Source organism: Saccoglossus kowalevskii, chromosome 15, assembly GCF_978046115.1.
Source record: "Saccoglossus kowalevskii chromosome 15, keSacKowa6.1, whole genome shotgun sequence".
Taxonomy (NCBI): domain Eukaryota; kingdom Metazoa; phylum Hemichordata; class Enteropneusta; family Harrimaniidae; genus Saccoglossus; species Saccoglossus kowalevskii.
In genome coordinates this window covers 5,884,388-5,908,346 of record NC_140655.1, presented here as the reverse complement: position 1 = coordinate 5,908,346, position 23,959 = coordinate 5,884,388, and the positions used below count along the sequence as shown (strand labels likewise).

General features: G+C 37.1%; 2 protein-coding genes across 3 annotated transcripts in view; both read right to left on the bottom strand.

The window, feature by feature from the left end:
* Positions 1 to 6,497: 6,497 nt before the first annotated feature.
* LOC146733886 (uncharacterized) lies at positions 6,498 to 7,481 on the bottom strand. The gene is made up of 2 exons (XM_085508268.1): positions 7,192 to 7,481; positions 6,498 to 6,849 (listed from the first exon to the last, which is right to left on the bottom strand). Exons 1-2 carry the CDS (start codon positions 7,282 to 7,284, stop codon positions 6,553 to 6,555), a joined length of 390 nt encoding a protein of 129 aa, XP_085364394.1. The 5' UTR covers positions 7,285 to 7,481; the 3' UTR covers positions 6,498 to 6,552.
* Positions 7,482 to 8,378: 897 nt separating this feature from the next.
* LOC146733885 (uncharacterized) overlaps positions 8,379 to 23,959 on the bottom strand; it is a 39,727-nt gene continuing 24,146 nt past the window's right edge. For both annotated transcript variants that reach the window (XM_085508654.1, XM_085508653.1), the window contains exons 2-3: positions 18,623 to 18,763; positions 8,379 to 10,908 (exon numbers count right to left, since the gene is read on the bottom strand). In XM_085508654.1, coding sequence (XP_085364780.1) covers positions 10,664 to 10,908; positions 18,623 to 18,763 — 386 coding nt within the window. In that variant the 3' untranslated portion in view covers positions 8,379 to 10,663. The remainder of the gene's footprint in view (positions 10,909 to 18,622; positions 18,764 to 23,959) is intronic.

Here is a 23,959-nt window from a genome sequence, read left to right as displayed (position 1 = left end):
AATTACAGAGGCATCACACTTCTTAATAGTGTCAGTGAACTTTTCACCTCCATTCTTAAGCAACGGCTTTTGAAACATCTAAAGGAAAACAACACAATTATCAGAGAACAAATAGGATTCATGCCAAACTGTAGCACCAAAGACCATTTATTTGTCCTCAAACAACTAACCACAAAATACCTGAGCAACAAAAAGACTTTGTTTGCTTGTTTCATTGACTTCCAGAAAGCCTTTGATTCCATCTGGCATCTAGGTCTCTTCTGGAAACTTATCCAAAGTGGTATTACAGGTAAATTCTACAACATCATAAAATCCATTTATCTGAACTCAACAGGATGTGTTAAACTTAAACAGTGTGTAACAGACAGCTTCACAATTAATAGAGGAATTAGACAAGGGGATGGACTCAGCCCACTCCTTTTCAATATCTATGTAAATGACATTAAAATATCATTGGACTTGGCTCGTAATGACCCACCAAGTCTCCTAAACACAAGTCTCCCATGTCTGCTATATGCAGACGACCTTGTAGTATTATCCCAATCACATACTGGCTTACAAAATGCCATAAATTCTCTTGAAACTTACTGTCAGAAATGGAAACTCAATATTAATATCTCTAAGTCAAAAATCATCATGTTTAGTAGGTCAAAAAAATCACAGGACAAACTAAAATTCTATGTTGATGGAAAGGAACTTGAAAATACAAAAACCTACACATACCTCGGCATTAAACTACACAAATCAGGTAAATTCATCGGAGCACAAGAAGACCTCAGAGCTAGAGCAATGAAGGCATGTTTCAAAATGAAACAAATGCTATTCTCAGAAAAACTAACTCCAATCAAAACATACTTAAAAATGTTCGATGCAATTGTGAAACCAATTATGCTTTACTGCAGTGAAATTTGGACGAGCGAGAACATCAATAAATCGCATCTAATGGCAAATCTGTCTACACCAATGGAAAAAGTACAAATACATTTCTGCAAATACCTTCTAAAAGTAAATAGCAAAGCAAGTAATTTGGCAAGCCTACTAGAGTTGGGAAGATATCCTCTCCTAGCATCAAGCATAAAATATATGATCAAATATTGGATCAAAATTAATAATTCTAACCCAAATTCGCTAGTACATGAAGCTTACAATCTTGGGATACATCTTGATAAAAAAGGAAAAGACAACTGGGTAACAGACATAAAACAAATTTTAGAAAATTAAAATATGGGAAATATTTGGGAAAACCATAAATCTCTTGATGAAAAACAAATCACTGAAACAGTAACGCGCAAACTAGAACAATCCTTTGAAATACATAGTACAGAAACATTACACGATGACAATAAAGGTAAAAACCATAAAAACAAGTTACGAACCTATAGGAAAATTAAAACAGAATTTGCATATGAAAAATATCTCACCACAATCAAAAATTCAAATCATAGAGCAGCTATGACAAAACTCAGAATAAGTGCTCATACCCTTCAAATCGAAAGGGGCAGATATAACATTTTAGCGGAGGACCGAATTTGCCCAGTTTGTGACAAACAGGAAATTGAAAACGAAAAACATTTTCTTCTCAATTGTGATTTATACAAGAAGGAACGAGAAATCATGATCAAGAATATTAAATACAATATAAGCAACTTGGGGACGGATGACGAAAAACTTACAAATATACTAAAAATTAAAAATGACAAAACAATCATTGAACTAGGAAAATTCATCCACACTTGTTTCAAATTACGACAAGAAAAAATCTTAAAATGCCAGTTGCCTCAACCAACCGCCAAATAATTTAATTTTATTTTTTATTTTCTATTGTCTTTGAATGTCTTGTGTTTTTTTTTTTTTTTTGCTATCTTTTTTGTATTACTTTATTGTATTTTCAACTAAGATCCCACTCCGGGATACGGTTTCAATAAAGATTATTATTATTATTATTACAAAAGTTTATATACATACGGACAAGGTATTATGTTCATGGATATGTAACAGCAGAAAAAGCCACATAAAACAGTGAGTTACTTCAAAAACGGGGGAAATGTGAAAATCTTTGTCTCTGCCTGCCCTTCATTAGGCAGTTATTTTGGGGTCACCGTTGTTTGTAGCATGGGGATTCATGTGTGTAGCTAGCTGGCTTTGCAGTGAATGAAATGTTCAGAGGTATTAAGTTGATGGACATTAAATCATCAAATCTCCTTCATGACCTATACTATATCATGGAGTTATAAACCTTATATACCTCCATGATTATATAAACCTTTTCCTTTTTAGCGCCCTCTATCACGTCATGTGACGTAAATGATAGGTAGATTGAGAATCGTGATAGATTATTTGTTTATTCACGTACAGGAAGTAGAAAATAAAACAAAATAATTCGGTGAATGTGGCTAATTTGCATAACATTTGCCAAACATAAAATGCATGTACGGTTCCCGAAAGCACTATTTTTTTCTTGTCATTATCGACATTACAGCTGAGATTTTTGTTTTGTATATCAGAGTTAAAGGGCGGTAGTCGTCGCACCACGCATGTGAGAGATATATGGGTCTCATTGAAACAAAGATGGAGACTTTGACTGTTGTGCAGATCAATGAGTACAAACTGGGACGTTACCAAGTTTTAATTAGGTATTTTTTGGGTGATTGGATGGTATCGAAGGAGTCGAATTCGAAGTCGAAGTCGCGCCCGGATCAAACCTCATACCGCATTGGATTGTGGGAAAATCAATGATTATCAATACAAATGTCGCGCATGCGCAGCGCGACGACTGCCGACCTTTAAAGTCAAGATCATCGGACTGTTTCACTTCAATAGATTATTTATAAAGATTGGACTGCTACCATTTCTGCTGCTTTGGAAGTTACGACCCTCCCGCTTCCATATTTCACTACCGATGCCTTCACCCCGTGAGTACCGTGACTGTGAGTCCTAACAACACAAATCTGTGATAGATTTATGTCAACGCTTTAAACTGCTACAGTAGTACATAGTTTACGCACACAAATACAACGTCACACGCCGACTCTAGTCACTACGCATAACGTGCGAATATTGCAACAACAAAAGATTGTTTTTCCTTTTAAATGTTTTATGACCAATTTTCCAACAAAGCCCAGCACCGAAACACAATAAAAAAATCCTATTATTATACTAAATGTTTTTGTGGGGTCACGGTGAATGAAACCGGACTGTAACTTGTTGAGTCATTGTGGCGAATGGAACCTTGATCCTATGATGGCAAGCGAACACAATGGCACACAATGCACTTGTTTGTATGCTTTTGTGGGGGGAAAACAACGGTTAACATGGATCCCAGGCATGAATACAGCAATTTTTGTATTTACTTTATTTTAGTTTGATGGCGATAGAGTACTAGACACTCTTAGTTTTGGAAAAACAATCAGCGCAGTAACAAATTATATACAGGTAGAATTAATCAGGTAAAAAAAGAAAACAACAAACTATAGAAAAACAAAAAAACTCACACAGAGCAAAACATGTACAACAACGTCATCTTAAAACAAATCAAAAAAAGCTTAGAAAGAAATCCCTTGTGCTGAAAGTATTGAAGGCATGAAGTACAACTAAGGAATATTTACTATTAGGAACACATCTTAATTACACATAAAAAGCAATGCAAAATCATCGTAATATGTCTTATTTTGACCATAGATTTGTCTTTGTCCTTTATGTTTACAGTAAGCGCAAGTGCTTCTAATAAAGCAAATGATTAGGGTGGTTCCAAGCAGCTATGGTTTAACAATTATAAATATTTAATGAAATAACGACAATATATGATGACATATTATTTCATATACATATACATATACAACAAAAGTAAAGCACCGGTTGCTATGTCCCTATCTGCAACAGTACTTAGTACAATACAGTTATGCATAGCAAGAAATACACATTAAACTAATAACAGGTAATTAATATGCATATATTTCAACCCTGGAGTAATCAGAACTGTTGATTATCTAAAAGCACCTATGTACCCAGTGTCATTAAAATTTGATCACTGGTACTCAAGATATCTATGGAGCACATAGATAATTTATGCAAATTAGGTGATTAGTAAGCACAAAATCTAACCCCAAATTAACATGTATATGGCTTATCCCTAAGCATGTACATGTGTACGTATCATGTTTTATTGAATCTGATAAGTGGTTGAATATTGGTGGAATAGTTAAATATTGGCTAATTTATATGCAAATTAGTTTATTAATATACACGGATCTCAACCAAAAACTAATCAGGTTTGTGCATTATCCAAGAACATATATGTACCATGTTTTAGTCAAATCTGTTGAATGGTACCTGAGAAACAAGTGAAAATGCTTAAAATTTGCTAATTGTTATGCAAATTAGGTCATTAATACACATGAACTTCATCCAAAAATAATACAAACTGTGCATTATAACAGAGCATCTATGTATCAAGTTTTATTCTGATAATGGTTCTTGAGGAAAAAATGAAAATGCTGGCCAATTAATATGCAAATTAGATGATTAATATGTAAGTGGTTCAAACAAAGCAAATCAGCACTGCGTATTATGCCAGAACATCTATATACCAAGTTTCATTGGAATCTGAAAAACAAATGAAAATACTTCAATTTGGTTAATTAATATGTGAATTATGTAATCAGTATGCACGGATTTCAATTAAAAAAAACAGGTCTACACATTACCCCAGAGCATATATTTACAAAGTTTCATTGAAATATGATAATTGGTTTTTGAGTTATCAGTTGAACAGACACAGACACGCACACACACATACAAGTCTTACCATCGTTGTAACGACACACATTGGATTAATTTTTAATATAGTTGAATTAACTTTTAATATAGTTTCGATATGAACTCGATTAAAACGCGTTCTTATATAGGGTTGCGTTTTAATTGAAGTTTAATTAAACTCAATTAAAATGCAATACAACGTGGAATTGCGTTTTAATTAATTAATTAAAAGTTGAATATCACGTGACTGAACATGTTTGCGAAGCTTAAGTCTAGTAGAAAGGTATGGTACAATTATATTAATATTAATATAAATATAAACTGAACCATACCATCCCACTTTACTAAACCTAAGCTTCGCAAACTTGACTTAAATTCGATTAAATATTAATATCAATTATGAAAATAGTGTCGTCACAAGTCGGTGTAAAGATAAAATGAATTCGACACAACGTTGTTACACCCCCCCCCCCCCACACACACACACGCAGATGCACTAACCACAAAGACCCATTGTGTGCTTCGCACACGAGAGTAAAAAAGCTAGCTCAAAGCGGAGGAAAAAACAATCAGTTTTTCGACCTTACCTGCCTACCATTTTCTAATGGCCGACCCCTCAGGGTGTAGAATTTTGGGCATGCGAGTGAAGATTATCGTTTTAACCCTTTGAGTGGCGGCCATTGCCGCGGCCAACTTTTGGCACCAGCAACACAATGATTGTGTACTGACTGCTCCTATACACATGGCATTTCGATAGAAATTGACAAACCTTTGTTGTGAAAAACATGTCTTTAATATTATGATAAATAATATCAGAATAACGTTAAACTTTACTATTTTTGTACACGATATGATATATGTCATGTTTTCTGGTCGTATTAGTTGTGGTAGTCATATTCTTTAAAATAATTGATATTTCAAAACCTTTATGTCATGGAGCATTATTTAGTTTAATACCCGAAAATCTTGCTTTTGTAGTGTTGCTATGGTTACATATGGAACACTACTCTATATTTGTGCCTAGTTCGATATATATATACACAACAGTGTACTCTCATTACACTGCAGTGACACAGCATATACAACAAGACATGGATGTCATAGTCTCCGTATTTAAATATATCTGTATATCTAACTGCATTTACATGCATTTATGGTTGACCCATTAGCAGCTCTGAGGTTGATCACAGCAAACCTGTGCACAATATTTTCTTCTTTCCTTTAGTTTTGTGCTATTTTTTCCATGATGAATTTGCTGTAGTTATTTTTCCACTGGGTGAAGTATTTTCCCTAAGATTTAGGCAATCAGAATTTTGTTCAAATTCAGACTTTTTAAAGTTTTAGATTTCTGAAAAATGCTATAATATGGAATGATTTTTCAGTGGCTAAATGACAGCACTTGCAAATCTTGAAAACAAAAATACCGAAAAATATGTACTGTATTTTCAAAAGTGCTAACGTGCAAATGCGTTAGCGTACGAGGTGGATTCCATAGTTCTTATTCAAGTTACAGTATACTACTTTTTGTCTCGTCCCCATTGTTCTAACTATGTTTCTTACTTTCGTTAGCGGACAGTTTCAACCTAATTAATTATGCATTCTTGTTAATGGTACTGTTTTATCAATAGATTAACAAGCCGGGACTGTTAATAATGAATGGGTTAATTTAAATATTCATGAGCACAACAGGAGTGAAAAGCTGATTAACATAACAGGTGGCCACTGAATGAAAACAAAGAACAAGGTGGAATTTTCATTTAATTATTTAAATACGCAATGACGATTATACGATACATTTTAAAAACGTATTTCAAGTTTCATATTTCCTTTTACAAAATTCACGGACACTTGGGAAGAATCTGTTATGACAGTGGTATTATATTTGTCCTCGTCTGTTGGGGTGGTGGATATGTCATGCGTTTTCGCTTCTTTCGCAGTTTTCGGTTTGGGTGGCTGCAATGCGTCTGACACCGCTTTCGTCTGCTCGTCGCTCGTCCGCTTGTAGCTTCTAATTGCTAGACTGGAGTGACCCGTTCTTTGTGCTATTATCTGCTCGTCGAAATTTTGCCGGAACAGCGTGGTTGCCTGTGTAACCTGTTTAATTAAAATAAAATACAATGTATCAATATGAAAATACAATAGCTTGTAACAGTCCACCTCATAGCAATGTAAAATATCAATATATTGTTATAGTACGTTCAATCGTTCAGCTTTTTTAAAACACGCCAAAGCCGTTTGCATTAAATCTTTATCGCGTGAAATGAATCCGACATATCGTGCCAGTGAATATAATATTTAAATGGTATTCCACCAAACAGTTTGCATGAAAAAATGGAGTTAACGAGTAGTGATTATTTTCGACATAAAGTTATGACTATTTCTCGTCAGCGGGGAAATCGAACATTGCATTACTAAAGTGCAAATTCTAATACGTACCTTTCCTGAATGCCCAGTATGATAACCTTTTATCCCAGCGAGATCAGTCATCTGCTTTGCTCTTTCCACTCGTTCCATGTTTTGACGCCCCATTTTGTAGCGCTGCGAGTTGTCTGGTTGTCTGCTGGTATTCGGTGACTTGTTTGCTGTCAACTGGAGGCAAAAAACGGAATTCTTTCTGAATATCGCTCAGTTTAAAGTCCTCGGTGTCGTCCACATCAATTTGGGACAACCAGTTTTCCAAATCCCAGTCAATTTCCGGAGCATCAAATTCTTGAGCGGACATGATTAATTATTCTGGCGGATCTCTGGAGTTCACCCAACAACGTGCTACACTGTTCTCACAAATAAGCACCAAATTCACGTGATCGAATGTTTTATATTCAATTCTACGTGGTCCAATCAGTGTTGGTTATGGTAATACAATAAAGTCCAACTGTTGGTGGATTCTATTGTTAAACAAAACAAACTCTGCTGAGTAAATGCCGCGCTTTTTAATAGTGCTTCTTTTAAAAATGGAATAGCCCAGCCCACTCAGTCTTGTATCTGTTCACTGTTTTCTGTTATTTGTAACAAGAGAAACTGCTGGTAATGTTGTGTTCTGCTGCTGAAAAACATTTTTTTTACTTTTTAATGGCGCCTCCTTTTAAAATGTTTCCATGAGCATAGACAAAAATAAATAAGTTCGTCTCTCGGTCAGATACCAACTTTCCACAGTTCTACAATTGTTTAATACAATTGTATAAAATCATATCTATTTGCTTCCCTGTTATAGCACTTTATTCTATTATTATAAAATATAAATATTCTGTGTGTCAAATAAAATCAGTCTCCACTTCTATGTATTGACAGAAATTCAGTGTCATGACTGGAGCGTTTTTCTGTTCATTGTATTTCGATTTTATTAGGGTGCTCAAATTACCTACTGAAACACACGCTCTCTTATCAACAAGCCAAGTCCATTTCTGACGAAGGCGCAAAACAAACGACACAGTTACACATTTCTGAATTTGATCATGATATGGGAAGGGAAACCAATCAGAGTATAAAGTGAAAATCCAAGGGATTTGGAGATGCTCATAAGGAGTTGAACCCTCATCTCGGAGGTGTTTCACGAGAACGAGTGCTTTCCAACTGCTTCTCCACCGATTGGGAATTAACGACAAAACCTGACATGTAGCATTGAATTGAGATTTATGTATTGAAAATGTTTATTCAAGTGTAGTAACAACAAAGATCAGTTGAGTTACAATATAATAATACAACAGAGCCAGTCTCTCGTATTAATTGCGTTCGCGCACAGCTCCTTAGCACGGGCTAAGAGGTCAAATTCCTTAGCCCGTGCCAAGAAAACGTGCGTGAACGCTTAGCACGGGCTAAGGGACGACGTCAAAAGATTGATGTCGGATAAAAAACTTATTTCCTTTAGTTTGGGGGTGGGGGGTTTTGACCTCAAAAAGTTTCCATCCTACAAAAACGATTTTATTTTTTAATGAAGTCAAAAAAATCTTAGAGTATTTGTAGTTCGTTTTTTTTCTATCCAATCATGGACAGAAGTAACCGAAAAGGGGAAAAAAAACAGAAAAATGGTTTGGTTCGAGTGTAAATCTGTGCGTCAAATGAGGTGCATTTGTAAAATCTTTTTACACCCACCCGACAGCCAACTGCTATGCAATACTACTGTCCAATTATCAATTTGTATTTAATGGTGAATGTAGTCTGACTCCATGACCAATATTTATCAATTAAGTTTCAGTGGGGGGGTAGGGGGGTTTGGAAAAAAACTAAAGGAATTAAGTTTTTTATCCGACATCTGTATTCTGTTACGCCGTTGTATACTGTTTCTGTACATCCAAGTAAGTTGGGTCCGTCTTATCTCGCGTTCCTGTGCACGTCGCTTCAAAATTAGAACGAAACATGTCAGCAGCAGAAATAGAACCTCGCGCGTGTCATCCATTTTTGTTTGTAAATAGTGGCTTGCCAAAGGTCACCGACTGTTGGCGCCTCTTAAACCGTGCTAGCGACTGGCCCTCCCTGTGCGTGGACGTAATTAGGTCTATCCGAAATGCAAATATGCTAGATAAGCCTAAATCAGCTCAAATCTTAGTTGTGTAACGTGAACACAACTATAATCCTTTTAATCTTCAGTGTGTCAGTGTGCATTTCTTTTTTTTAAATTAAACCATTTCCTAATGATCATCTAGCAGAAAATTACACTATTAAAAAGATGTTTTTTTAATTAAAATACAATTTTTTTAATTAAAACACATTGAAATCATGCCACACATTTACAATAAAGTATGTCTATAAATATAGCATAGATTATAGACAGATAATCAGATTTATATACATGCAATTGTATTTTAATACCAGTTGGAGAGCGCCCTCTATGGCTGGCGCATTCTTGTTTAATTGTGCCTTAGAGGGGGGCAGCAACATTGATCTACCTCTTTTGAACTACACCGTCGACTTGCCGGCTTGCAGTTGTTTCTTCTACAATTTTAGCCGTATTTTCGACATTGTTAAGGCAAGTTCTGGTTTACCTGGGGTTATCGTTCCACCGTTGAGGTTTCAGGCATTCTTTCACACATTTGTTTAAGTCATCATGAAGCCTAAAGTTTTAATTTTGGGTCATTCTTTTGTGGCGCGATTGAGTACGTCCATGTCAAGTGGACGCAACGCACGCGCTTTGCCGCTTTCGTTCAATTTGAGTAATTCGGCAGAAATAAAACTACATGATGTCGGAGGGCGTATAGTGGAAAAGATACGGCGTTTCGATTTACACGTCGTTCAGGATTTCAACCCAGACGTGGTTATTTTATAGTTGGGTACAAATGATTTAGCATCACTGTCTGCATCCAATGTAGGGTCACGTTTAATTAACTTGGTGCGTCATTTGCATGATCGCATAAACGTCAAGGTCATTATCGTGTGTCAGGTTTTCCCTCGCGTCACAGCAGCTCGAAGTAACTTTAACGAACGTGTGGCACAGTTAAACAATATCTTAGAGGTGGAGTTAGGGGGCCTGGCTTACCGACACTTCTGGAAGCATAGGCGTGTTTTTAGCAACACGACAACAATTTTCTGCCCCGATGGCATTCAATTTAGTGGCATCGGTAAAAGCAGCCTAAAGGGCACTATTTTAAATACAAGGCAAAACCAAAGTTTGGTCTGCATTATCAAAAGATAACACTTAGTTAAATAGTTAGGCAAAAATGAAAAATGAGAAAATTTCTGCTCAATTTGTTTGCCAAAATAATTTTATTTTATTTTAAAATTGTCATAAATTTGCAAATTTTTCCTGAAATTTTGCCGAAAAAAATTACAGAAAGGCACATACAATTATCATTCAAAATGCATGACAACCAGATATATAGAAATTTTTCTTCTGAGCCTTACAGCTACTAATTAGAGTAGTCTTAACTTATATAAACTTTACAAACGATGTGAACTGACATGAACGATACATCATTTATGCATGTAGTTTTAAATATACTGCCAAACTGAAAAGATGGGTTGTTACACTGTAGGTTGTCATGGAAACACCACTCTCATTGCAAAGATCTTCTGTACAGCATTCAAGACATCGCCACCCATCATGTTCCAGATTACATTCGTAAGCCAATAACGCAATTCTCTCTCCAATACAATCACTGTAGGTCCAAAGATCAGTATTTTCAGTACTTCGGTAACATCCTTTTACAATGTACAGACCCTCTGAAAAATCAAATAAGTCCTAGTAGAATCAAGTTCAACAAGTAATTGCAACCTAGTAGTTCCTAAGAGTTATCAAGTTTATGAAATATAAAAAAGTTTGACTAAAAATAGCCAAGGCATCACAGAGATATGTCACTAAAATAGCAATTATTGACACAAACATGAATCAAAGCCATATGTCCAGTATCTGTATCAAATTTGTATGACATTTGTTGATAATATAGCAAGATTCGGTTTCGGAATGGCAGAAATACTTGATTTTGACAAATTTTAAACATTAAAATAACTGTTATTCGGCCATCCTAACACTGATCATCAAACAACAAAATGATGTACAATATATATACATATATAATATTTGGTCAAGGCATATCAGAGATATAGCCTGAACAGCAATCATTAAAGAAAAATCAACACCAGTTGGCCATTTTGAATCAAATGTGAAAAACAAAATGACATGAATCGGGTGTATTGCGAGATTACAACGGTCAAGACAAAAGGTAGACAGATGTATTGCAAGGCTGTAACACTCAACACTGGAGGAGACAGGTGTATTGTGAGGTTGTAACAGTCAACACTGGGGTAGACAGGTGTATTGTGAGGTTGTAACAGTCAACACTGGAGGAGACAGGTGTATTGTGAGGTTGTAACAGTCAACACTGGAGGAGACAGGTGTATTGTGAGGTTGTAACAGTCAACACTGGGGTAGACAGGTGTATTGTGAGGTTGTAACAGTCAACACTGGGGTAGACAGGTGTATTGTGAGGTTGTAACAGTCAACACTGGAGGAGACAGGTGTATTGTGAGGTTGCAACAGTCAACACTGGTGGTAGACAGGTGTATTGTGAGGTTGTAACAGTCAACACTGGGGTAGACAGGTGTATTGTGAGGTTGTAACAGTCAACACTGGAGGAGACAGGTATATTGTGAGGTTGTAACAGTCAACACTGGTGGTAGACAGGTGTATTGTGAGGTTGTAACAGTCAACAATGGAGGAGACAGATGTATTGTGAGGTTGTAACAGTCAACACTGGAGGAGACAGGTGTATTGTGAGGTTGTAACAATCAACACTGGGGTAGACAGGTGTATTGTGAGGTTGTAACAGTCAACACTGGTGGTAGACAGGTGTATTGTGAGGTTGTAACAGTCAACAATGGAGGAGACAGATGTATTGTGAGGTTGTAACAGTCAACACTGGAGGAGACAGGTGTATTGTGAGGTTGTAACAGTCAACACTGGGGTAGACAGGTGTATTGTGAGGTTGTAACAGTCAACACTGGTGGTAGACAGGTGTATTGTGAGGTTGTAACAGTCAACACTGGGGTAGACAGGTGTATTGTGAGGTTGTAACAGTCAACACTGGTGGTAGACAGGTGTATTGTGAGGTTGTAACAGTCAACACTGGAGGAGACAGGTGTATTGTGAGGTTGTAACAGTCAACACTGGGGTAGACAGGTGTATTGTGAGGTTGTAACAGTCAACACTGGAGGAGACAGGTGTATTGTGAGGTTGTAACAGTCAACACTGGGGTAGACAGGTGTATTGTGAGGTTGTAACAGTCAACACTGGGGTATACAGGTGTATTGTGAGGTTGTAACAGTCAACACTGGGGTAGACAGGTGTATTGTGAGGTTGCAACAGTCAACACTGGGGTAGACAGGTGTATTGTGAGGTTGCAACAGTCAACACTGGGGTAGACAGGTGTATTGTGAGGTTGTAACACTCAACACTGGGGTAGACAGGTGTATTGTGAGGTTGCAACAGTCAACACTGGGGTAGACAGGTGTATTGTGAGGTTGTAACAGTCAGCACTGGGGTAGACAGGTGTATTGTGAGGTTGTAACAGTCAACACTGGGGTAGACAGGTGTATTGTGAGGTTGCAACAGTCAACACTGGTGGTAGACAGGTGTATTGTGAGGTTGTAACAGTCAACACTGGGGTAGACAGGTGTATTGCAAGATTGTAACAGTCAACACTGGGGTAGACAGGTGTATTGTGAGGTTGTAACAGTCAACACTGGGGTAGACAGGTGTATTGTGAGGTTGTAACAGTCAACACTGGGGTAGACAGGTGTATTGCAAGATTGTAACAGTCAACACTGGGGGTAGACAGGTGTATTGTGAGGTTGTAACAGTCAACACTGGGGTAGACAGGTGTATTGTAAGATTGTAACAGTCAACACTGGGGGTAGACAGGTGTATTGTGAGGTTGTAACAGTCAACACTGGTGGTAGACAGGTGTATTGTGAGGTTGTAACAGTCAACACTGGGGTAGACATGTGTATTGCAAGATTGTAACAGTCAACACTGGGGGTAGACAGGTGTATTGTGAGGTTGCAACAGTCAACACTGGTGGTAGACAGGTGTATTGTGAGGTTGTAACAGTCAACACTGGGGTAGACAGGTGTATTGCAAGATTGTAACAGTCAACACTGGGGTAGACAGGTGTATTGTGAGGTTGTAACAGTCAACACTGGGGTAGACAGGTGTATTGTGAGGTTGTAACAGTCAACACTGGGGTAGACAGGTGTATTGCAAGATTGTAACAGTCAACACTGGGGGTAGACAGGTGTATTGTGAGGTTGTAACAGTCAACACTGGGGTAGACAGGTGTATTGTAAGATTGTAACAGTCAACACTGGGGGTAGACAGGTGTATTGTGAGGTTGTAACAGTCAACACTGGTGGTAGACAGGTGTATTGTGAGGTTGTAACAGTCAACACTGGGGTAGACAGGTGTATTGCGAGGTTGTAACAGTCAACAATGGAGGAGACAGATGTATTGTGAGGTTGTAACAGTCAACACTGGAGGAGACAGGTGTATTGTGAGGTTGTAACAGTCAACACTGGGGTAGACAGGTGTATTGTGAGGTTGTAACAGTCAACACTGGTGGTAGACAGGTGTATTGTGAGGTTGTAACAGTCAACACTGGGGTAGACAGGTGTATTGTGAGGTTGTAACAGTCAACACTGGTGGTAGACAGGTGTATTGTGAGGTTGTAACAGTCAACACTGGAGGAGACAGGTGTATTGTGAAGTTGTAACAGTCAACACTGGGGTAGACAGGTGTATTGTGAGGTTGTAACAGTCAACACTGGAGGAGACAGGTGTATTGTGAGGTTGTAACAGTCAACACTGGGGTAGACAGGTGTATTGTGAGGTTGTAACAGTCAACACTGGGGTATACAGGTGTATTGTGAGGTTGTAATAGTCAACACTGGGGTAGACAGGTGTATTGTGAGGTTGTAACAGTCAGCACTGGGGGTAGACAGGTGTATTGCAAGGTTTTAACAGTCATCACTGGGGTAGACAGGTGTATTGCGAGGTTGTAACAGTCAACACTGGTGGTAGACAGGTGTATTGCAAGATTGTAACAGTCAACACTGGTGGTAGACAGGTGTATTGCGAGGTTGTAACAGTCAACACTTGGGGTAGATAGGTGTATTGCGAAGTTGTAACAGTCAACACTGAGGGTAGACAGCTGTATTGCAAGGTTTTAACAGTCATCACTGGGGTAGACAGGTGTATTGCAAGATTGTAACAGTCAACACTGGTGGTAGAAAGGTGTATTGCAAGATTGTAACAGTCAACACTGGTGGTAGACAGGTGTATTGCGAGGTTGTAACAGTCAACACTGGGAGTAGACAGGTGTATTGCAAAGTTGCAACAGTCAACAATGGTGGTAGACAGGTGTATTGCAAGATTGCAACAGTCAACACTGGTGGTAGACAGGTGTATTGTGAGGTTGTAACAGGCAACACTGGGTAGACAGGTGTATTGCAAGATTGTAACAGTCAACACTGGTGGCAGACAGGTGTATTGCAAGGTTGCAACAGTCAACACTGGTGGTAGACAGGTGTATTGCAAGATTGCAACAGTCAACACTGGGGGTAGACAGGTGTATTGTGAGGTTGTAACAGTCAACACTGGGGTAGACAGGTGTATTGTGAGGTTGTAACAGTCAGCACTGGGGGTAGACAGGTGTATTGCAAGGTTTTAACAGTCATCACTGGGGTAGACAGGTGTATTGCGAGGTTGTAACAGTCAACACTTGGGTAGACAGGTGTATTGCAAGATTGTAACAGTCAACACTGGTGGTAGACAGGTGTATTGCAAGATTGTAACAGTCAACACTGGTGGTAGACAGGTGTATTGCGAGGTTGTAACAGTCAACACTGGGGGTAGACAGGTGTATTGCGAGGTTGTAACAGTCAACACTGGGGGTAGACAGGTGTATTGCAAGGTTGCAACAGTCAACACTGGTGGTAGACAGGTGTATTGCAAGATTGCAACAGTCAACACTGGGGGTAGACAGGTGTATTGTGAGGTTGTAACAGTCAACACTGGGGTATACAGGTGTATTGTGAGGTTATAACAGTCAACACTGGGGTAGACAGGTGTATTGTGAGGTTGTAACAGTCAACACTGGGGTAGACAGGTGTATTGTGAGGTTGTAACAGTCAACACTGGGGTAGACAGGTGTATTGTGAGGTTGCAACAGTCAACACTGGGGTAGACAGGTGTATTGTGAGGTTGTAACAGTCAACACTGGGGTAGACAGGTGTATTGCGAAGTTGTAACAGTCAACACTGGGGTAGACAGGTGTATTGCGAGGTTGTAACAGTCATCACTGGGGTAGACAGGTGTATTGCGAGGTTGTAACAGTCAACACTTGGGTAGACAGGTGTATTGCGAGGTTGTAACAGTCAACACTGGGGGTAGACAGGTGTATTGCAAGATTGTAACAGTCAACACTGGTGGTAGACAGGTGTATTGCGAGGTCGTAACAGTCAACACTGGGGGTAGACAGGTGTATTGCAAGGTTGCAACAGTCAACACTGGTGGTAGACAGGTGTATTGTGAGGTTGTAACAGTCAACACTGGTGGTAGACGGGTGTATTGCGAGGTCGTAACAGTCAAAACTGGGGGTAGACAGGTGTATTGTGAGGTTGTAACAGTCAACACTGGGGTAGACAGGTGTATTGTGAGGTTGCAACAGTCAACACTGGTGGTAGACAGGTGTATTGTGAGGTTGTAACAGTCAACACTGGTGGTAGACGGGTGTATTGCGAGGTCGTAACAGTCAACACTGGGGGTAGACAGGTGTATTGTGAGGTTGTAACAGTCAACACTGGGGTAGACAGGTGTATTGTGAGGTTGTAACAGTCAACACTGGGGGTAGACAGGTGTATTGCGAAGTTGTAACGGTCAACACTGGGGGTAGACAGGTGTATTGCAAGGTTTTAACAGTCATCACTGGGGTAGACAGGTGTATTGCGAGGTTGTAACAGTCAACACTTGGGTAGACAGGTGTATTGCAAGATTGTAACAGTCAACACTGGTGGTAGACAGGTGTATTGCAAGATTGTAATAGTCAACACTGGGGGTAGACAGGTGTATTGCAAGGTTGCAACAGTCAACACTGGTGGTAGACAGGTGTATTGCAAGATTGCAACAGTCAACACCGGGGGTAGACAGGTGTATTGTGAGGTTGTAACAGTCAACACTGGGGTAGACAGGTGTATTGTGAGGTTGTAACAGTCAACACTGGGGTAGACAGGTGTATTGTGAGGTTGTAATAGTCAACACTGGGGTAGATAGGTGTATTGTGAGGTTGTAACAGTCAACACTGGGGTAGACAAGTGTATTGTGAGGTTGTAATAGTCAACACTGGGGTAGACAGGTGTATTGCGAAGTTGTAACAGTCATCACTGGGGTAGACAGGTGTATTGCGAGGTTGTAACAGTCAACACTTGGGTAGACAGGTGTATTGCAAGATTGTAACAGTCAACACTGGGGGTAGACAGGTGTATTGCAAGGTTTTAACAGTCATCACTGGGGTAGACAGGTGTATTGCGAGGTTGTAACAGTCAACACTTGGGTAGACATGTGTATTGCAAGATTGTAACAGTCAACACTGGGGGTAGACAGGTGTATTGTGAGGTTGTAACAGTCAACAGTGGGGTAGACAGGTGTATTGTGAGGTTGCAACAGTCAACACTGGGGGTAGACAGGTGTATTGCGAGGTTGCAACAGTCAACACTGGGGTAGACAGGTGTATTGTGAGGTTGTAATAGTCAACACTGGGGGTAGTTTATAAATAAATAAACGCTGCTCGGACTGATAAGTATGATATATTGAAGATAATATTTGGTAATCGTAGTCCTAAATAACTATTAAAAATAGCTAGACGTTTCGAGCAATGGCTCTTTATCGATCTTCTATGCTATCGATAAAGAGCCATTGCTCGAAACGTCTAGCTATTTTTAATAGTTATTTAGGACTACGATTACCAAATATTATCTTCAACACTGGGATAGACAGGTGTATTGCGAGGTTGCAACAGTCAACACTGGGGGGTAGGGGGGGGGTAGGCAGGAGTACACTTGGCTTGCACCAGTGGTGTAGCATTACAATATCTAAATTTGTTATTACATTATCGGTAAAAGTTGTTGTCTTATTTTGTGGTTTTATTTATTACATTACTGGTAATTTGTTATTACATTATCAGTTGAATTTTTATCACATTATTGGTTAAAATTTTATTACATTATTACAACTGTGAGGCCAGTAATTTGGCATGTATTTTACAATTAGGTAGACCTATTTTACTGACTAGTATAAAACAAATGATTAAATATTGTCTAACACAATTTGCATTAAACTCAAAAAAGTATTCAAAAACAAGAGCCAAAAACAAATGCATGATGATAATAAAAACAAAAACCAAAAGAATAAGCTGCGAACATATAGACTGCTGAAGAAGAATTGCCAGTATGAAAATTATCTAACAACAGTAACAAATGGAAAACAGAGCAGCATTGACAAAATTGAGAATTAGTGCCCATAATTGAGAAGTAGAGAAAGGAGAATACAATAAAATTACTTGCAGTGGTAGAAAGTGCACTGCTTGCGACCAAAATGAGATTGAAGACGAAATGCATTTCTTACTTGAATGCAAGCTGTATGAAAATGAGAGAACTGAAATGTTGAAGGAAATACATTGCAACAACACAAATACCAATAAATTGATTACAATGCTAACAAGCAATAACAGCCAAAAAATAAAAAAAATAGCAAGCTACATCTATAATTGTTTCAGTGCCAGAGAAAATCATTTCAAAAAACTACCAGCTGCCCCTAAATAAATGAACTATCTCCTTTTTTTTTTATTCTTTTCAATTTTAGTGCTTCCATTTTTTAACTTCCTCAGCTTTCTGTCTTTATTGGAATTTTCTTTTTCTGAGTCAATATCCAAATAAAGATATGATTATGCAATAAAGATTATTATTATTAACGGTTGGTATTTCAGGTTTTTTTTAGAAATTTTTTTTTAAGAGGGAGTACATTTTTGTTACCATCGGTAACACTCTATATTTGTTATAACTGATCATAATTTACTGACTGTTCCAGGTTTGGTAAGAGGGCGCAAACGTGGGGTATGAGGAAGCTGCGCTACTGTTCCCATGTTTGGAAGAACCCCTGGTATTATATTATTAGTTGCTACAAACACATCTCATTATGTTACGCGCAAGCACGACTAATGGAGAAAATATGGTATATATAATTCTGATCACATAATAGAAAGACACACTAGTTTTGGTTCCAGACTCGCATTTCTATTCACCTGTTTATACATGCAAGTCATTTTTACCTTAACAGTATTTGATACCACGTATAAAAAATGAGTTTGGATAAGATTGATATTACTCACCAGCGTAATAAGTCAATGTAGCACAGGCTTCATAAGAACCATTGTTTGGAAGGTCATTGTCATCACAGGTATATGGATTCATACAGTCTTCATTATTATTGTCTATTATGTTAGTGCAGTAGTAGCAGTCCAGGGCATGAGCTGAAAAATATTATTGACTCGAGTTAAAGGGTCACATACTGTAATCACACCAGAATGGCAGATGTCAATATGTCGTTCAATTTTAAAACAAAGCGAGTGTACATACAAGATGATGAAGTGTTTGTGCTAAAAACATCTTACGAACAAAAGAACTTACAAAAATGACCATACAAGTTATGTGAAACCTAGATTTGTATTGTTCAAACATCCACTTATGTACTAAGTTTGAACAAAATCCATTGATTTTGATGATTTTTTAGCACAAAAATGACCACCATTCGGCCATTTTGAATGAGATTGTGACACAAATTGATGTGCATATGTATAATAATATGCATGATGTATGTGTGAACTTTAAATGTGATTGGTTCGGGCATATCTAAGATACAGGTTCGGACACACGCACGCACGCACGAACACACAAGGGTCAATCCATAATACCCCGTTTTCGAACTGTATCCAAATGGGGACTAATAATGTTGTAGAGTCTTGTTATGAAAATATGGTAAACAATAATCCGAAATGCACCTGCATATGTACAACACATTGTACTAAATCTGAACAAAATCCATCCATGCATGACTGAGATCCGGTTCCGGAATTGTGAAAATACGTGATTTTGATGCATTTTCGGCCTTAACAAATGCACATATCTATTTGTGACATGATGTACCATGTGTGTATAAAGTTTGAACTTGATCAATCCAGACATGTCTTGGATACGGATCCAGCTAGAACTGAATTCTTTAAAACAAAATGGTTCTATTTTGTTTAATGTATGTACCAATTTTGAACAAAATCCGTCCATGCATATAACTGAGATCTGGGTCTGGAATGGTGAAAATGTGCGATTTCAATGCATTTTCGGCCTTAAAGCGGCCGCCATTTGGCTATCGTTAATGAGATCATGGAACAAATGCACATACATATTTGTGACATGATGTACCTTGTGTGTGTGAAGTTTGAACTCGATCAATCCAGGCATGTCTCAGATACGGATCCAGAACTTAATTCTTTAAAACAAAATGGCCGCCAGTCGGCCATTTCAAACCCGATTCAAAAACAAAAATGACGTGCATCAAGGTCCTATTATGTTTAATGTATGTCCAAATTTGAACAAAATCCGTCCATGCATAACTGAGATCCGGGTCCGGAATGTTGAAAATGTGCGATTTTGATGCATTTTCGGCCTTAAAATGGCCGCTATTCGGCTATCGTTAATCGGATCATGGAAAAAATGCATGTATATATGTCCCATATAATGTGTGATGTACGAGTGAAGTTTGAACTTAATTCGTCATTGCAGGTTCGAAATACAGGTGATGACTGATGCAAGGACGCACACAGGGCAAAACATAAGTCCCCGTTTTGGGACTACGTCTGAACGAGGACTAACAAGAATTGTGAGAGCTATTTAGATTTGAATGTCCCTGGTAAACTGAAAAACACAAGTGGAGATAATGGCTAATTTGCATAGCCATTAACTCAGTAAGAAGGTTGCTAATGCTCATAATTAATAAAATGGCTGTAACAGTTCCAAATTTAAACCTATTATCGTTTTGTAAAAAGTTAAATATAGTGCATAATATGGAGATTCCGTCATTACTTTTTTTCAATATGTTTCTTTTGGATTATTTATGTACAGCATTGCTAAATCTGGCTAAGCATTCAAAAAAAGAATGGTTTGTACCTGTTTTCTATATATTAAAATCGTTTTATGAGTATGTTCCACTATTCATAATGCTATGAAATATTAACAGTCTATAGCCAAAACTGTTTGGATAATAAAAAGAAAAAAAAAAAATTCACTCCTAAGTGCCCACACCCCTGCATCTATAACTTGTATAGTTGTTGTTTTGGACAGATCAACTTCTCATGTACAAATTTCAAGTTAAATGGTTTTTGAGAAATCACCGGCATCCACCCATGCAGACACATGATGCTGGAAAGAGCACCATTGGTACAACTCAGCAGACCTAAGGTCTTTTGAGCAAAAAACCAGGCGACATGTTTTCAATAGTTTCAATTATTCAAGATATTGTTATCTTTGTACTCACAATGAGATCTAGGTCATCGCATTTATTTGTAATAAAATAATTTAATAACAATTTCATTTATTATTTACAGACTAGGTTTTCATTGCAGTATCTTGTTATTTATATAGAGCTGTCTGTGCTAATTTATAATTTAAACAAGCCATTTAAGGCTCATCTCTGTCACAAGATGATAATGAAGGAAAAATTGTTATAATTGAGTGAATTATTTGAAAACTAGGAAAATAAACCATGCATGGCACAATCCCCTTTAGTTATCAAATTTAAGATATATATAGTTTCGTTTATAGTAATATTTTGAACATAGACATGTCAGAAGTATGGTTCAACAAGATGATGCTTGATTATGATGACATCTTGTATTTGATTGTCAATATTGAGGAATATTACTCTGGAACAGCATTAATTAAAACAAAATGAATCAGATTGTGGAACAAATTGATGTGCATATGTATAAATATAATGTATGATGTATGTGTGAAGTTTGATTGTGATTGGTCCAGGAATGTCCAAGATTCAGGTTGGCACACACGTACGGACACATGGACGCACAATGGGGTTCAATTTCGTGCAAGTCACATAATTTTTCTTTTTGAAGCCTAGCTGACCAGAGTAAATTTGAAATCACTATCTAATTTACACAAGCTATTAACTGAAGATGCATTGTCCATGAAAAAATTACTGATAAACATTCATTTTCATTTTAATTCAATAAACTTGTAATTTGGCGTCCAGCCTAAAATGGCCTTCTGAATCGCTATGCAACTATATATGTAGTCATCACTGAATGGCTGACTCCATGCAAATATACATGAGTAGATTTATCAGTAGGTGAGGTCAGTCCATAACACTTCAGATCTATTCTATTATTGGTAGTCTAATGAACTCAGAGCAAAACAATATAAAATTTTCCCATGTGAAATATTGGTGTAAATTTTTTTAATTAATATGTTTTTCTTTCTTTCCAAATACCGTAGAGACAATTTTCCACTGGTTTAACAAAATGTTTCTTCCAAAACCACTATTAAGTGAAAGTAGACTAAAGTTGACCTTGTGTTTTTTAAAAAGTGCAGTTGACCCTTAAATCAGTCATAGCATAGGTACTCAATCTTTCTGTCAGGCTGTGTGCATTGTTAGTGCATGGTCAAGTCATGAAACAAAACATACAGTGTATAAAACTCAAGTAAAGTCACTGCTGGGAAAGTGGGTCAGTAATTTAAAAAAAAAATCACTGGCCCTGAAAGCTGGCCTAAGCCTATTTTTGTAATGTTTTGTTTATACTATGATTGCTTTAAATAGCATGATTGATATATATAAATCATAAATTATTTAATTAATATTCTATTACTTTCACTTGGTGATTTACAAATTTATCCAAGCACAACAACAACAACACTAGTTGTACATTTAATTGGTCAGTTGATTCAAGTTCAATGGTACAAACAATCCACTTCAAAATCAAAGTCTGCACAAGCTTCAATAGCAACAATATTCTTCTCCTTTTTCTCGATCCTCATCTATATCACAGTAAAATAACTTGGTCTCAGTAACCATACATGTGAATGCATATAATTCAAATTGTAATAAGCAGCCTTTCAGCTGAGATAGCTCTGCTGTTAGCAATGCACATTTCAATTAAAGAATTGAAGATATCATCACAAAATAAACAAATGTGAGAGGTCCAACTTTAGTACCTTTATGTATAATATCAAAGCAATCAGACTTGTGGTTTTCAACAAGAAGTCAAAAATATCACTTTTTACCAAATATGACAAAAATATTCATAAATATTAGAGAATTAAAGATATCATTATGAAATGAACAAATCTGAGAGGTCCACATGTAGTACCTTTGTGTATAATATCAAAGCAATCAGACTTGCGGTTTTTATCTAAATTAGAGAATTTAAAGAAAATCTGAGAGAGGTCCACTAAATATCAAAGCAATAAGGCTTGTAGTTTTCAAGAATTCGAAAAGGTAAAAAGTTGACACGGACGATGAATTCCGACAACTGACAATCATTATAAATATGATGAGCTCCGCTCAACTGAATTTTTAAGATTATTACATACTACATAGCTACATAATAACACCAAAATAATAATTTATAAATAAATTCCTTCAAAATATGCATACAATATGCATATACAGTATTTTATGAATGACGTAAAACTCAGCGCCATTAAAAAAAGGTATACAAAATGAGACAATATGAAATTTTTTTAGAAAATTTGATTGATGGATTTGTAATCTTCTGCAGTAAGTGAGGATAGAAATGCACAGATTTGAATACATTTTTCAAGGCAAATATTTACATAAGTGAAGGCATAACAACTGTGTTTACAAAGCAGATTATTAGGTATGTATGCGTACATAAGGACAAACAATATAAATGTGGTGTTTCCAGTTACCTTACCCGCCAATATGTATGCGAATGAGCCAAAAATTTATGTTTATGCAAATTATTTAATTAATTGATAATCCCATTGATTTTATTTTGTGAATGAAACAAATTTATCAAGAAAACCTACATCAAAGCTAGTCTTACAGCCCGGGACAAGTAAAATTTCTTATCTGACAACTAAATACATGTAGTAATCAAATTACATACTATAGTATGCATATAAGCAACACACATTTCTGATGTTATTGTCAAGCACTATTAAAATTAAAAAAAAAACTACCAACCCAATATTATTTTAACCGCTTACTGGAAACACAAAATTTATTTTATTTTGTCTAATACAGTCTGGGTTTTCCTTTGTTTCCATGGTTTGAAGTGAAACGTGACATTCATTGTATTGACGACACATGCCTAATAAAGCAAGATCATTTGCAAGGAACAGCGATTGTATTTGCTCTATTTGAAGTGCATCTCCAATAGAAGCGCATATAATACCAAACATTACACTTGTTACACAATGAAAGACGCAAAGCCACGGTTTTGCTAATGAACGTAATTATAAAAAATTCTAAATACCTTTTATTCATATTCAAATATTCAATGCGGGTGGGGTGAACATTGTCTATGTCCATAATGTATGTGCATGCCTTTACGTAAACATAGCAACTACAACCACCCACTTCAAAATGAGGCACTTGTTGATTGGATAGTCTTAAACTAACTCTTCAATATTAATTA

Coding starts and splice junctions, on each gene's coding strand:
- LOC146733886 (XM_085508268.1), bottom strand. CDS start 7,284: ATGGGGCGTCAAAACATGGAACGAGTGGAAAGAGCAAAGCAGATGACT. Junction 6,850..7,191: donor ATACTGGGCATTCAGGAAAG/GTACGTATTAGA, acceptor TTAATTAAACAG/GTTACACAGGCAACCACGCT.